A 15,311-nucleotide genomic window follows, 5' to 3' on the forward strand; every position below is an offset into this window, starting at 1 on the left:
TGATGTTTGAAGGCACCTGGAAGATATTGAAAAACAGAGGATGCACATCAACCCACAGGCATGGATATCTAGTAAACGCAGGCGGTAGCTTTTGTAACTGAAGAAAGTACTGTCGTGGTATATAGACCAGGAGCCAGGGATGTGGTTAAGTACATTTATTGTTCAAGTAGAATGGTACAGGGTGCCCCACCGGGAGCAGCATCCTGCTGCTCAGCCCCACTTAATCCAACTGATCTCTCATTCAAAGCATACACACACACCCAACATTCTATGACATCATACTCATGCAGGCTGAGCAGCCAGGACTAAGAAGCATAGGATATAACATATCTCCTTCCTTTAGAAACAATAAAACAACAAGAAGCAAAGTGAAGAAAATAATCACATTTGTTTCTTGGAAATTAAATCAAGATGGTCACAAAAATCATATTAGCTAAGTAAATGCATTCTTAGTTCACAATATTAATCAAATAGCATTCTAGGATATTAAGATCAACAAGATCAAATAAAATGATAAGAGATAAATGATTCCTCTCTAATTCACATAAGAACATATAGCATAAATAATTTTGTTCTTCATATAAAATGGTGATGAAACATGTTTCAAGGAAAATGCAATCACAACACTTACCCAGTACACCCTGAAGAACACCGCAGGGAAAATGCAAACAGCACACTTACCCAGTACACTCTGGAGAACACCACAACCACCTATCTCCCACTGCTAAAGAACATGAAAAGAAAAATGTGTACATGTTCCAGTATGGAAGTTATAACGTACAATAAATGATCCGCGAGGGAGAACTAAATGTCTAGAGCACTACCACCGCAACCTTGACGTGCGAGGCAAAAGACAAAAAAAATGCACACGACAACTACAACACAATTTGTTGAGTACTCTACCAATGCAACCCTTACGTGCGAGGCAATTGCACCTTCCCAACACAACCTTGACGAGTGATGGAGACTACCAACGCAATCCAGACGGGAGAGGCCAAAACATATTCCTAACACAACCATGACGTGTGAACGACACTCCCAACGCAACCATGACGTGCGAGGGACACCACCAATGCAACCATGACGTGCGAGGCAAAACACATTCCTAACACAACCATGACGTGTGAAGGACACTCCCAACGCAACCATGACGCGCGAGGAACACTGCCAACGCAACCATGACGTGCGAGGCAAAACACATTCCTAACACAACCATGACATGTGAAGGACACTCCCAACGCAACCATGACGTGCGAGGGACACCGCCAACGCAACCATGACGTGCGAGGCAAAACACATTCCTAACACAACCATGACGTGTGAAGGACACTCCCAATGCAACCATGACGTGCAAGGGACACTGCCAACGCAACCATGACGTGCAAGGCAAAACACATTCCTAACACAACCAAATACCGGAAAATTCACAGAACGACATAAAACAACACACAAAGCAAAATAACCTCCCATACCACTCACACGTACCATTCACTATTGCTGCTCACACGTATAACTCACTACCACATGAGTGGCACGTCCTAAACTTACTAATAGTATGCACCACAATTGAATGGCTAAGTACTCAACAAGTTAAATCAAATAAAACATTAGGTGAGAAACCTCTCACTCAGACCCACAGCTCCAAAAGCACCAAAATAAATTCACTACCAAGGTGAAAGGGTAAAACTAGAAATAAGGCTTGCGGGAAGCAATTCACTAGTTCAAAGTATGGGTCCACAGATCGACTATCACAAGTCACTACAGCGCGGTGCCAGTGTTGGAAAATGATCACTTTGGAAGATACCAGAGTTCGTTGCTCATGCGCCATTGCCTTATAGCAGGAGCAGTCACCTTGGAATTTCCCAGACCACGCACAGGCATCTTCCACATTCGGACGTTATCTCCGTTAGTTTGCCGCATCCCGGCATGCCGTAGATAGGTAGGCCGGACAGCTTTACATTCCGAACGTTACCATGACGACCTCCACGTGATGACGACAATAATTGGCAACTCACGCCGAACATGCTACGGATCACAGTGTGGTGGAAGCAGAATCCTCTGGAGAATGTTGGCTTGCAGAATTCGCTCCGAAGTTCCAGTCCACGCGTTCATGTAAGTTTGAATAACAACAAGCTTGCTCAGTCACATTCTGCCAAAGTTCGTTTTAAGCTCTTGAATAATAGCGCATGAAACGGTAAAATTTATGCATAGAGTTGGAAAAAAAACATTTAACTCACTTCTTGGTCCTTTTTTTTTTTGTAAATGCTCATAAATCCATCACAATTCATACAAGCCAGCTTCTAAGTAAATGCATGATGCTCACCAATCCTCCTTATGAATATGAAGATTTGCCAAACTTCCTCGGGATGCCCCCCCGACTTCCGAATTAGATAAACTCACGAAAGCACAATTTCTCTCCGTTGTCTCCTCTGCTACAAGTCAGTCTTGCACTCCGACTATTACAGTACATCAACCTTAAATGTGAGCGTGAAATTCTTGTTGTATAGGGTGCAGAGATGCAACTCCGAACATCTCTGTTTCTCTTTTAGTGTTCAGATGATCATCTGACACCACTCTGGAAATTTTGCCAAACGCTTCACCGGACCCGACTCATGCCCCCAATTTCGGAATGCTTTTAAAATGCACTGACCCAGCTAATGCTGCAGTCAATGTTCCAACATCCATGCATGGTTTCAAAAACCTCCACAGCCGGTTCGCTGCATTTCCAATAATGTAGATTGGTTTAAAATCTACAGTGCACGAAAATGTACTGTAGGCAGGTTTCAAGCCACTCCAGCCACTAATGTCTAACGCCCAACACATACCTCTGTGGACTGTCTGTTGGAAAAGACACGGGTGAGGCATCCAAGGCGTTGCACAGGCTTAAATTTCAGGCTTCTTTTAGATACTGGCCATCTTCTTTTAGTTCCTTGTGTAATTTCTTAGTTCTTCACGCGTGGTTCTTTTAAAAATCGTCGCCATTTTTGTAACTGAAGAAAGTACTGTCGTGGTATATAGACCAGGAGCCAGGGATGTAGTTAAGTACATTTATTGTTCAAGTAGGATGGTACAGGGTGCCCCACCGGGAGCAGCATCCTGCTGCTCAGCCCCACTTAATCCAACTGTTCTCTCATTCAAAGCATGCACACACACCCAACATTCTATGACATCATACTCATGCAGGCTGAGCAGCCAGGACTAAGAAGCATAGGATACAACAGTAGCACATAAACTCAGCACATAACAATATCGCTGAAATGCCCTTCACTGTAAAACTGTGAGAGCATTGTTCATGACAGTGGCACGGTTTAGGTTGTCATCTCTTGATGTAACTCCTGCGTCTCTGTTATTTCTCTAGCAGACCTTGCTCTCCTCTTTAGTGCGGCTTGCTTGCCCTGTACAGCTCCATACTCATACAGAGTGGACACGGACGAGTCACCTGTAAGGGTGAGGCAGTCTGTAGGCCTGCTCACAGCCAGTGGCATCCTCAGAGCACAGCGCATGGACAGAGACCGCCACGTTCACTACAGCCGAGGTGTTGATGGCCCTCTTTGCCTATAGCAGAGGGTGGCCTTGAGCCTTTACCCAAGATCTGCTTTGGCTTATGTTCCTCCTACTCCTGGCTACAAGGCTTCAGATATTATTAATGGTCCTCATCCTATACAATGAGATTGAGATGTATTGTGGGACAATGTTAGTGGCCCTGGGCATGTAGCCTTTAGCTCTTAAACCCAGAACCGAACCATACTCGGCAGCGGCTGTGCAAGTAAGAGCAGTGGGGCGGTGGAGCTGGGTGGGGGGGATTTCGACATACGACGACAAGGGGAAATTAAATAAATAATTAATTTTCCCTCGTAATAATCTGTCGCAAAATCCCCTTCCACCTGGCCCCACCGCTCTTACCTGCCTGGGGCGCGGCTGACCACACCCCTCAGACCTCAGCATGAGGCCCAGGAAGGTGCCTTCCAGATAGAGCCTTTGCCAGCATACTGTCTTGCACACCTGTCCCAGTGCCCCTAAAATATTGGCTAGTCCTTCATTATTTATTAATTATTAATAAACTAAAACCGACGTTTCCACAGAGACACACAATGCATGTCACACATCTGTCGATTCACACCAATTTGATGCATTCAAAAGTGCAGCCCAGCATCTTTCAGCACACGAGCAGAGCCCATACCAGATACTGGTCTGATGATAAGACGGAGAATAGTGGTCAGACTGAGACAAGCATACACAAGATGAGACATAGTTTATACACACAAGAGAACAAGGACTGCACACTATAGCTTTTACCCGAGTAGGGCAAGGAAGACTCCCAGATATAAAGTTCAGATAAAAATGGCAAGTTCTGGCTTCTAGATGCGCACTCATATACAACTGGAAGCATCCAAACACAGCCGAAGACATCAGTGGGCACAAATGCACATTTTTTACAATAGTGTGCAGGAGCCAACTCATCACTGTTTCCCTCTCTATATGTTGCAAGTCAGCTTTCTATCTGCTCAAGGCAGAGGAAGACCAAACGTCCCCCACTGACCACTTAAGCAATTCTAATGCAACATCTAAAAGAACATTACATCGGAGAAGGATGATGGCGGTCTGTGGAGTTTTAACAGTATGGCATAATGTATGATTGACTGGGGTGCCCGACACAAATTATAAAAAATGTTACTTGCGCGAATCTCTTGATAATGATCTCCCGCACACTGCGCCACAGTCAAACAGCCTCCATCAATAGCCCTGGTTTCATAGTGTTAAACAATTTTCAAATCTTTCCCTGCACAGAGCTAATACAATGAAGATAACGCAAGACCCATTCTAGACCAGAGAGGAATACTGAAGGGAATTGTCTCTACATTAGTTCCGCCAGGGATCCTTCTGCCTCCCTCTGAGGAGTCCCGCTTTCAGGAAGAGACAACTGGGTGAGCCTCCGATGCAAAGCCCCTGCCACTCATGCAGAAGCTGCTTCTGCTGCTGGCACACCTGCATTGGCTGTGGGTGCAGTGAGGAGTTATTTGGCCTCATTAACAAAGCCATTCTGGAAAGGCATTGGCATAGTATAACCATGCGCGAAATGCCATGGGTCTGTATGGATCACGTGAGGCTTCGCTGAAGCTGCCTTAGCTTGGTGCTACAAAGCGCCATTAGCTTGAGAAATAGCAGCCATTTTCTTTCTCTAAGTATGAAACAAGCAAGCCATATTGACACTGAAATTAAGGTATAAATACTTACAAGAAAACACTATCTCTATTGTTTAAGCTCAGATCTTCGAAGTCAACTTGGGCGGGCAAGCCCCTATAGAAAAATCTGTGCTGTAGCTTTTATTAATATGAATCTGCAATGTATTACTTTCCACGTACTACAGAAGTGCATTTTGTTTCAGATGTAGGAAAAAATGGGTGGAATCCAATAGAATCAGGTCATCTGCATACTCCAGCATTAGAATATCTACCTTATGCAGCATTGGAGAATAAAAAGATACAGATGTTGTGGCTTTCTTGGCGTGAGCAATATAGAATTAAAACAAAAAAGGAGCCTTGGTGACCACTGTTTAAGCCTGTTTGCAACATAGATCTGATCAATAAAACTACTGCAATGCTCATTCTGGCACTCACATAAAGCATATGTTGTTGTGACTTGAGCCTCCCTCAACCTTCTCAACCCTTAAGAGAAGGAATCTTGGGCCAGGTGCTTTTTTCAGCTCGCAAACGACGAATCAACCAGAAACAAGCATTTTCAAGTGTATTAGGCCCCATTTGCGAGTCTGTAATTTATCACCACTCTGAGCTTATTTGTTGTATGTTTGGACTCACAAGTTGTGTGTGTGGCAACCAGGTGTGATACAACTGGTGGACATATTTGCAATTGGTGGTAACTCTGCACATGATATCGTCATTCGGTCTCCCCTGTCCCTGGAGCAGACCACAGGGCTGGGCTGCCTTGGACACACAATAATTGAAAGAGTCAATGGGGTAACCCTGTGTCCCTCAGAACCTGGGCATACATACAACAAACTACAAATGGTTCTGTCGGGTAGAGCAATTGCTTTAAACTCATGTAGCATTAATCATGCAAAAAAAATCTAACAAATTTCTGTATATACTTCAAGATGGAAAACGCGTAACAAGAAATATTTAGCATACAAGTTAATTTTTTACGTTTTTACTTTGTAAGTCATATAGGGCTGTCAAAATTCAATAATCATCAAATGACACCAGTAACAAAAAGATGAGTGAAAAAAGTGCCAAAGTGACATAAGTAACTGGGTGGAATGTATACATAAGTGATACGAGACATACAATTATGTACACAATATACAAAAGCCATGGACAGGCAGGCTGAGGCTAGCATTGTGATCTGGCAGACGGTGCCTGCTAGGCACCGCCACCATTCACATGCAGTTGTCCGCTCCGCCAGGCAAGCGTGACGATTGCCTGTGGCGGAAGCATGGCGGGCGGTGTTTGAGCCCACCACGCTAGCAGTACGATTCCCCCCGCCATCATGATGTGGCGGGGGAAATTGCCAGTTGGATGGCAAAGGGCCCGCCACTGCACAGCTGGCAGTGGCGGGCCTTCCGCCATTCTAATCAGCCCCTTAGTACTTAATACATTTTTCCCTCTGTGATGGTAGGTGGGGTAGTTTATTGCCTCAACCCCTTTTGTATTTAATTATAAACCAGACCTGTGTTTGGCAGCATCTCCTACAGATCGGTCAAGAGATAAGATGGCCCGACGTCTGGTGTATGATTTGTGTAGGGGCCGGTTCATATCATTTTGCCATCTGTGACCTGCTCAACTAAGGACTATCCAGTTATTGGTGACAAACCTCAGGAAGCTTGTCTCTGTTTCCCTATGAACAGTTGGTCTTAACCTTCCATGTCAAAAGTATGTTTTCTATATGTGCATAAAGACCGTAAATTGAGTTTCTTGTGCTGTGTCTCATAATGTATCTAAATTCCATACCACCCCCTAGAGCAAGTCTTATCTGGTCAGCCTATCTACATTTTTATCCAATGTAAGTGCAGTTGTGTCTGAGAGCCTGGAACAGATAAATCTAAACATAGACCTACCAGATATTCCAAAACGAAACCTAGGTTGCGGTCCAAACATAGGAGAATAGTGTTCTCTTTGTAGGATATATTTTTCTGTAAATAGCACACTGCTTAAGGTAACATTCCTGGGGTACTATAAATATTGCAAATTATTCAAAATGGCCTGGGATGTAAGGAAATGATGATATTCTTCAAATGTTTTATACAGTGGTGGCAAATCAAAAATTCTAGCTGTGCTGTAAGCGAATGCAGCAGTGACAGAGGTTAGAAAAAATTGAAATAATAAAAACGTAATTATATTGCGGAGTTACAGTTGCATAGAAATATATTTATTCCTTGCAATTGAAAATAAACGTGGCCCAATAAAATGTTTTATTTAGAACAAGTGTACTAATAAACACAGATTACACATGTATTACTACAGTGCCCTTACTTTTTATCATCTTAGAGCATAAATGACTTGAGAAAACACCAAACAATGTACCACAGATTCCATGCAAGAATGACTTCACAGAAAAAACCACTAAGGCCATGCTCACAAGACCTGGTTTTAGCTCGTTGCATGGATTTTACTCCTTGGTTTCTGGCTTTGTTTATAACAGTTTCACATGGGGAAAAAAACGCATGGCATAAACCATGCATGAATATCCGTTGAGTGCAATGTGCTATTTATTACCATTGTAGGGGGGCGTCATGACCCCTCCCTCGAGGCATCCCCTTTCAGGAATAATGCTCCCCACACTCAACAATGGTAATAAATAGCATATTACACTCTGCACACCTGTATATATATTTAATATTCACAAAAGATTCTGAATATCTATAACTAAGGGCCTGAGTGAAGCTCCACCCGCCTCATTTAGAGTTGGGCATCACTTGAGTATGTAAACTGCGGAGACTACTCTGTCTCCACTGCCTATATACACCTCTGACAGCTTGACAGAATAAGGACCGCCAGAGGTTTTGCCGTGTATTTGCCAGCCCTATTTGGAGTGAACGAACACATGGCCAACTTTCACTGTCCATCACTGTCAGTAAAAGCTCTAAAATGACCCCCACAGTCTGGGAGAAATCTTTCATGGCGACCGGGTCATTGTTTTTTACATTTTCGATTAGAAAACCCGATTTGGGATTTTTTTTTTAGAAGAGAAAAAGTTAAACGTTTGACGTACTGCCCCTTCATGTTGATGGAGCTGTCCATCAAACTTTCAAAGCATTTACAGGAGCCACCGTTATGGTAGTTCCTTTCAATGCACAAGATGTCCGCTGGGATGGTGGACATCTCAAAATTTGGCTGGCAGATACTACCGTAAGGCAATGGAATACCTTACTCCATCATCCTGACAGAGTAAATTCCCATCCTCCAAACTCTGAATCGGGCCCTTTATTGTCAACATTGTGTCCCTAAATCAGAAAGGGCCGGGTCTTGCTCAGGACAGAAAGTATAGTCAACAGCGAAGCACTTTTCTAAAATCCACAAGATAAGGCTTTAATACAAGCTTCTTTTCAATATCAGATAATTAAATTGCAATATTGAAAAGATCAAGAGAGCCCACCTGCTGATACTCCAATCTATAAATTTATATACATTAAGGTGCATATGCTAGAATCCGAGAAATAATAACACTACACTGCAAAATCCTGCCCTGCTGCCAGGGCTGATCTGATGCAGAAACAGTGGCTAGTAGGAAATTGATGCTAAAAATATTTATGAATAATAAAAACAGGTTGAATGGAACATCAGTAATAAATGGCAGTGTGATCACCATGTTGTCAAATAATCATTACTTTTGATTTCCCGTGGCCCAGAGAAAAGGCATCCGGTCCCTTTAATCTATACTGTGATGACTCCAGGAAAGGGGACAGTGAAAATAAAACTCATTCAAAACAATTCTAATGGTAGACACATCCCTTTATACATGAGGACTGTGGAAAATAAATAAACTAGTGGATGTAAAACCACCCAATCCATTCCGGCATTTTGTACCTAATAGCCGCCATTGTCACCTCTATGTGTTCTGCATGCACCTTCCTATTAGAGGGGGAATAGTGCATCCATGTTTGAATGATTTAACGTGCAGCCACAGAGTGACGTGTATTTTCCATGTTTCACTTGTCTCTGTTATGTTGCAGGGGAATGTGTCTAAATCAGATTCCGAAGCAGATTTCTTCTCGCAGAGTTTGGAAGAAGATATTGGACTCAAGAAGTCTCCTTCTAACCTAGCCTGTGAGTAACGCAAAGAACTTCCACGTGAACACATTGGATTGCTGACTGAAAGAGGGTATTTTATTCAGTGAATTCCTCATTAATAAGTTAGCACGACCTAAATATTATAAGTTTTGTAGAGAGCAGATTATAAAACGTTTCTGCACATCCATTGCGTCATTAAACTTTGTAAAATATATTCTAGCAAATAATGCGTGTAATGTTCCTAGCGTTAACAATTGTGATGTATATACTTCATGTGGTAGAACATGTGTCACTTTGGAGAAGAGACTGCAGCTGTGCACAAACGAGGGCGCAGGATCCCACATGCCACAAGCTCTCCTTGGACCTGGCTTACTGTGGCATCCACGCAGTGCCGCATCTGGAACGGTCCACAGCTAGGGATGTCTTTGCTTGGATTATCAATCAAGGCACATGCTTGAGTGCTGGGTTGACTGAGGTCCATATTACATGTAGGGAGCACTGCCCTGGTCTGCTTCAAAGCACACCTCTAACTGGGTGCACCGGTCACAGACTGGGGCAGTGTGCCTTATTACAGTAATTGCTGATGCCAGTGTGGCTGTGACCTCAGGCCTGCACTGGTGGCGGTGTACTAATGAAAGGTGGACCAGCGTTTGATGTCCCCGGTCCGCCTTTCACTGTGCAAGTGCAACCCAGCATGCATGTGAAAGGGTCCAATGACCCTCTGCAGGGGGATGCAGTCAATAACTGCACCTAACAGCAAAGGGATCTGCAGGAAAATAACAATGGACTGGGATTCGGCCCCGTGGCTGAGGTTAATTCAAGCATTCCATTCTTTGCTTTTTTGAATACTTGAGTGTGACACCCTAAATGGGACAGACGTGTCCAGGTGTGGGTCAGTGCACATTGTTTCACTGGAGCCAAGCTCTACCTGGCTGATGAACCCTAACTGGAGCGAAACCGGGCCTGGGTTGCGTATGAGCTGGTTCAGGGAGGACCTGGCCGTGCAGTTCGGGCTGAACTGTTCCTACTGGAGCTGGAGCGAGACTGATTTGCATATGGCTGGGTCCAAAGTGACATGGCGGGGTTTGCAAAACAATTCAAGCATTTCATCATAAGGTTTTCCATACTTCACTGGTACTTATACGAGAATGACTGGCAGCTAAGAATATTTTGTAGTGACCCTTGTGTCTCTTCAAATTAAAGCTCATTGAGAATTTGACTCGGATTTTCATTCTTTATGTTATTGAATATTTAATCTCCTTCATATGTTTATAAGGAGACTTAATATTACGTCACATGCATTCACGCGCTGCAGGGGCACTGGTGTGGAATAATGCACAGCCACCACAAACAGATGTGTGTGTGTGTGTACACACACACGCTCCCATTATCCCTCAGCCAAATGTATTTCTAATATTCATGCTCAGCTCAAACCCTCTTATTATGTCCCAGATATCAGCGAGGCTGTTCCCTGGGCACACCAGGTCTCTCGCCTGAGCACAAACCTCAATATCCATGTGTGCACAAACCCTGTGTGTCAGCAGCCCGGTAACTCATTCATCTCCTCTCGGAATATCCTTTCTATTCAAGAACAAGCACAAAGAAGCCCAGCGAGGGCCTCTTTCAGTGGGTAAAGATGGCGTCCCGTTGCTAATGGAAGCGAAAGCAGAACCCATAAAATATATCATTTCAAGTGATTATTATTCTCCATCATTTCTTGCCCACACACACAAGCTGGGCTTGGCACAACAATATACAAAGTTTTGAGAAACAAATAATTACTCCTATTGACATGCAAACAGAAAGTGTACTGTAACTTTCTGTACAGAAACGTTATCCCCAAAATAATAGACATGTTGACTTCCCACTGGGAAGGGTTTATCCCACCAGACATGTGCACAAAAGATTTTAAGAACATGCACAGCAAAGATTTTGTGAATAGAAACACACACGTGTTTGTTGTGGTTAGGAAGCAAAGGTAATGTGGACCAGACCACTACCTATCTGCAAGTCTTGCCAGTGCGTTTACAATGTAAACTTTATGAAAGTAGGAGTAATTCAGCTAAGACTAGCTGGTTTACATTTTACATATCCAAATTTACTCCGAACCATCCGAGCTAGTGTTAACAGTATTGGGGCGAATTTATTTTTATAGTTAAGAGATTAGTGGGGGTGTTTTACTATTTTAAATTGTAAAAGTGGTAATATAACATGCAAATATGTTTATTTTGTCTTGTGTATGTAGATGATCCCTAAGTGGACTGGTGCTATGATCCTAGTTTATGATGTGCTCATCCGCTGTGCATATAATTACTGCTTGTACCGATGATATTGACACATTTAATAGAAAACAACTTAGAAAACAAACTTCATGCTAAGAGTTGCACATACGCTTGCACTTTCTTCAAACATGCACTGCAGGTCCTTCATTTATGCTTCTGGTTCTTTCACTCTCTGTCCTCTGAAGGATATTACCCAATGGCATAGCTAGACCTTTGGCCGCCCGTGGCGGTCCCTGCGTTTGCTGCCCCGTGAAGGCCGCAGGTACAAACTGGGGGGAGGGAGGCCGCCACACCCAAAACTCATGCCGGCCGGTACGGGCCGCCCTCCCACCCCCTCCTGCTATGTCACTGACACTAACTGCCATTAAAGTGTCTATTGGCTATAGCTCTTGCTCCACTTATACAATTCTAAGCCTATTTCATTCTTTTCTTAGTTTTCCTAGTCCTTTTTTTCAGGGTTACCTTCAGTTTTTTTGCTTTCTGTTACTGAACCCTTTTTTGTTGACATTAGTACTCTGTGCACTTTTCCCCTGCTTACCAGTGATAAAATGCATGTGCTCTTGGCCTAAAAAATGGTACAATTGGCATACTCCTGATTGGTACATTTAATTTACATATAAGTCCCTAATAAATGTACTACTAGTTGCGATAAATCAAAGGCTACTAGTGGGCAGCATCGCTCATTGTCCCACTCACTACTGTAGCCTTTTCAAAAATGTCTCAGCCCTGCCACTGCAGCCTGAAGTGCTGTGTTTAAACTGCCATTTCAACCTGGCAACATAAACCTTTTGCCAGGTCTAAACCTTCCTTTTTAATACTAATAAGTTCTCCATAGAGTGGGCCCTAGTGGCTCATAGAGCCGAGTGCATTGTATTTAAAAGGTAGGACATGTGTGTATAAGGTTTTTATGTCCTTGCTGTGAAAAAATCCTAAAGTCGTTTTTCACTGTTGTAAGGCCTATCTCTCCCATTGACTGACACTGGGTTACCCATTACACTTATTAATTGCTAACTTGGGATTGAAAGCAAGTGGTAATCTGCTCAAATCAACTGTAATTTATAATCCTCCTTAATTGTGAAGTGAGATTTGAAGTTACAGTTCTGAAAATGCCATTTTAGGAAAGTTGGAATTTTCTTGTCCCAATCATTCTTGTCATCTGCCAGTGCGATGCGTCACATGACTGTGAATGTCTCTGCTGCTGGGGTTTGTGTATTGCTTCCAGACAGTAATACCAGGGGGATTAGGTGTGGACATGATGAGCCATCCTGGCAGGATGACTGGGGAAGATCTCTACCTATCCTCACTCACACTAAAGGGATTTGTCTACCTACACTCAAAGGAACCTGACACCAGGCCTAGCCTGCCTTTTGCCCCCCCCAAGTCAGTTTGGAGGCTTGATCGGGGAAAAGGCAAGAACTTTCAATAACTTGTATTGGTGGTAGGGTAGGGCATCCCCCAACACTAAAGCTGGCACAAGGTCTAAATATTGGGCCTCCAGAGTCACTCATCAGAACCTGTAGACGTTACAGAAAAAGGACTGCCCTGCTGCCAGAAAGATACTCTGCTGTGTGAAGGACTGCCTTGCTGACTAAAAAGGAAGATTGGACCTGCTTGGCTTCAATGCAGAGCAAGTCCAAGGGTCAGTTGGCTGTGAGCTACAGGGACACAACAAGCTTCAGTGGCCTTCCTCCAACTGCCACGCTGACCTGCTGAAACTGGACCTCTGCTAGTGTGAGTCCTTGATCCCCAAGAAGTGCATCCCCAGGTCCTGGACCCTTGGCCGGCAGCAGTGAGAGCTTCTCCTAAGAGAAAAGGTGAAAACCCTGACATTTGGGCTCCTCACAATGCAGACAGGCCTGTTTACACCAAGACTCCGCCTGTGATAACGATTGCCAATTCAAAGTTCTGGTGAAACCTGCTCTTCGCACCAACGAATGTACGCGGCGACCAACAAAGCAAACCTACAGCAGCAACTGTTCATGACGCCTGACCAGCTCTTCGCACTGCAGCGACAACCGTCTGCGACGCCGGCCGGGCCCGTTGCTCTACAGCGATGACTGTCCACGATGCTCAGCCTCCTCCTCACGGCCTCCTACATCTTGATTGGTACTCTTTGTGTGGACTTAGAAGATAGCTTTTCAGTGGGACTAACCTGGTCACTGTCTTTGACCCTCACTCCATTGCAGCCGGCTGAACTTGTGACTTTCCTCCAGTATAACACGACCAGATAACCACGAGTGGCCTTTTGTGCTTTTAGGTGCTCTTTTCACTAAAATAATTTACATTGAAATTTGATTGGATTTTTAACTTTTAGTTATTTTTTAAAGCTGCCTCTATTTTTCTAAACTTGTTTGAGATTTTTCTTGTGCTGTGTTTTTACTTTATTACTGTTTGTGTGTGATGCATAAATATCTTACACATTGTCTCTAAGTTAAACCTGACTGTTTTGTGCGCAGCTACTAGAGGGTTAAGCACAGGTTAATTTAGTGACTTTTTGTGGTTCACCCTGACAAGATTTGTGATTATTGCCTAGTGGGGCTTCCACCTCCCTCAACCAATAACCCCATTTCGTACAGGCAGACTGGTGAAGTGACTCAATTATCTTAACATTTCCAACCTACTACTTTCACAAGAATGTTTTCAACACTCTAAATTCCTCCTTCAATGTAAATAGTTTTTAGTTTTTTCATTTATGGCACTTGAAAAAAGGTGAGTCTCCTTTCTGTATATCTCTTGTTTATTGACCTAAGAGCTCACCATTGCTGCTCGAGAAAGGCATATTGTGTCGCTTTCAATTAAGATCTCTTTTTGCTTCTTTTATATGTACCACCCAACAGTAACTAGAAGTTCTCCCGGGTCTACATACCATTTGTCACTAGCCACTGATGACCTCTATACAAGCCACAAGGTACCCATTTACAGAATTTAAATAGCCATTTGCTTCCATCTCTTATAATTCCAACACAGCCCAGAATGGGGTCGTCCTGTGGATATTTGAGGAATCCCACTCTCCTCCTACAAGTATGTTTGTCTAGCATGCTTCAAGAAGCGAGGAGCTGTCCCCCACACATCAAACATGATCATTAGTGTATGAAACTCCACTCTCTGCACATTCCACTTCAAAATATATCTTCATACTCATTCTTCAAGCTGATCCTGAGTAAAAGCAAGATCTACCTTACATATGTGAAAAGTTAAGCAATTTGGCATAAACTTCCTGCCCATCCCTCTCGTGGATTCAAGCTTATTTGCAACTGCAACATGATACATTAGCACCTCTGAATGGTCATAGTTCACAAGCTTTTAAATGATTACCAACATAAAAAGTGTGTGTGTGTGTGGTTTACATTTGAGGCTTACTGACTTACTGTAGTCATCTTGAGGTAACCCAAAGAGTTCATATTGTACCAAAAGTGTCCAGTATGCCTTTGTATAGTTAGGAAAAAGGTGTTATTTAGTGTTCTCATTTACTTCAAGAAGTACATTTGCAAATGCATACATACTGTATCTGTGGGTGATTTTGGTCTAACTTCCTGCTCCACTTACACCATACATGGCCAAGTTGAATGTGGAAGTAAGTGGGCAGAAGACTTTGTCGCTCCTAACATAGGACTCATTTGCATTCCATTGCACTAACCACTTCTGTGATACTACCCCATGAATGCAATGACGTACTGTCACACTGAAGTTCCAAATGTTCTGTATGTTTCGATTATTTGAGATAATGAGATGGGCTTTAAGACGTGTATACCAACTATTTTCCTGAGGCATTAGGCAACATACC

General features: G+C 43.3%; 1 protein-coding gene across 9 annotated transcripts in view; it reads left to right on the top strand.

Annotated features, from left to right (window-relative positions):
- Positions 1 to 15,311, top strand: part of CACNA1G (calcium voltage-gated channel subunit alpha1 G) — an 807,943-nt gene that overhangs the window by 411,230 nt on the left and 381,402 nt on the right. For all 9 annotated transcript variants that reach the window (XM_085617142.1, XM_085617143.1, XM_085617140.1 and 6 more), the window contains one exon: positions 9,188 to 9,281. In XM_085617142.1, the coding sequence (XP_085473268.1) occupies positions 9,188 to 9,281 (94 nt within the window). The remainder of the gene's footprint in view (positions 1 to 9,187; positions 9,282 to 15,311) is intronic.

The sequence above is a fragment of the Triturus cristatus genome, chromosome 7, assembly GCF_964204655.1.
Source record: "Triturus cristatus chromosome 7, aTriCri1.1, whole genome shotgun sequence".
Classification (NCBI taxonomy): domain Eukaryota; kingdom Metazoa; phylum Chordata; class Amphibia; order Caudata; family Salamandridae; genus Triturus; species Triturus cristatus.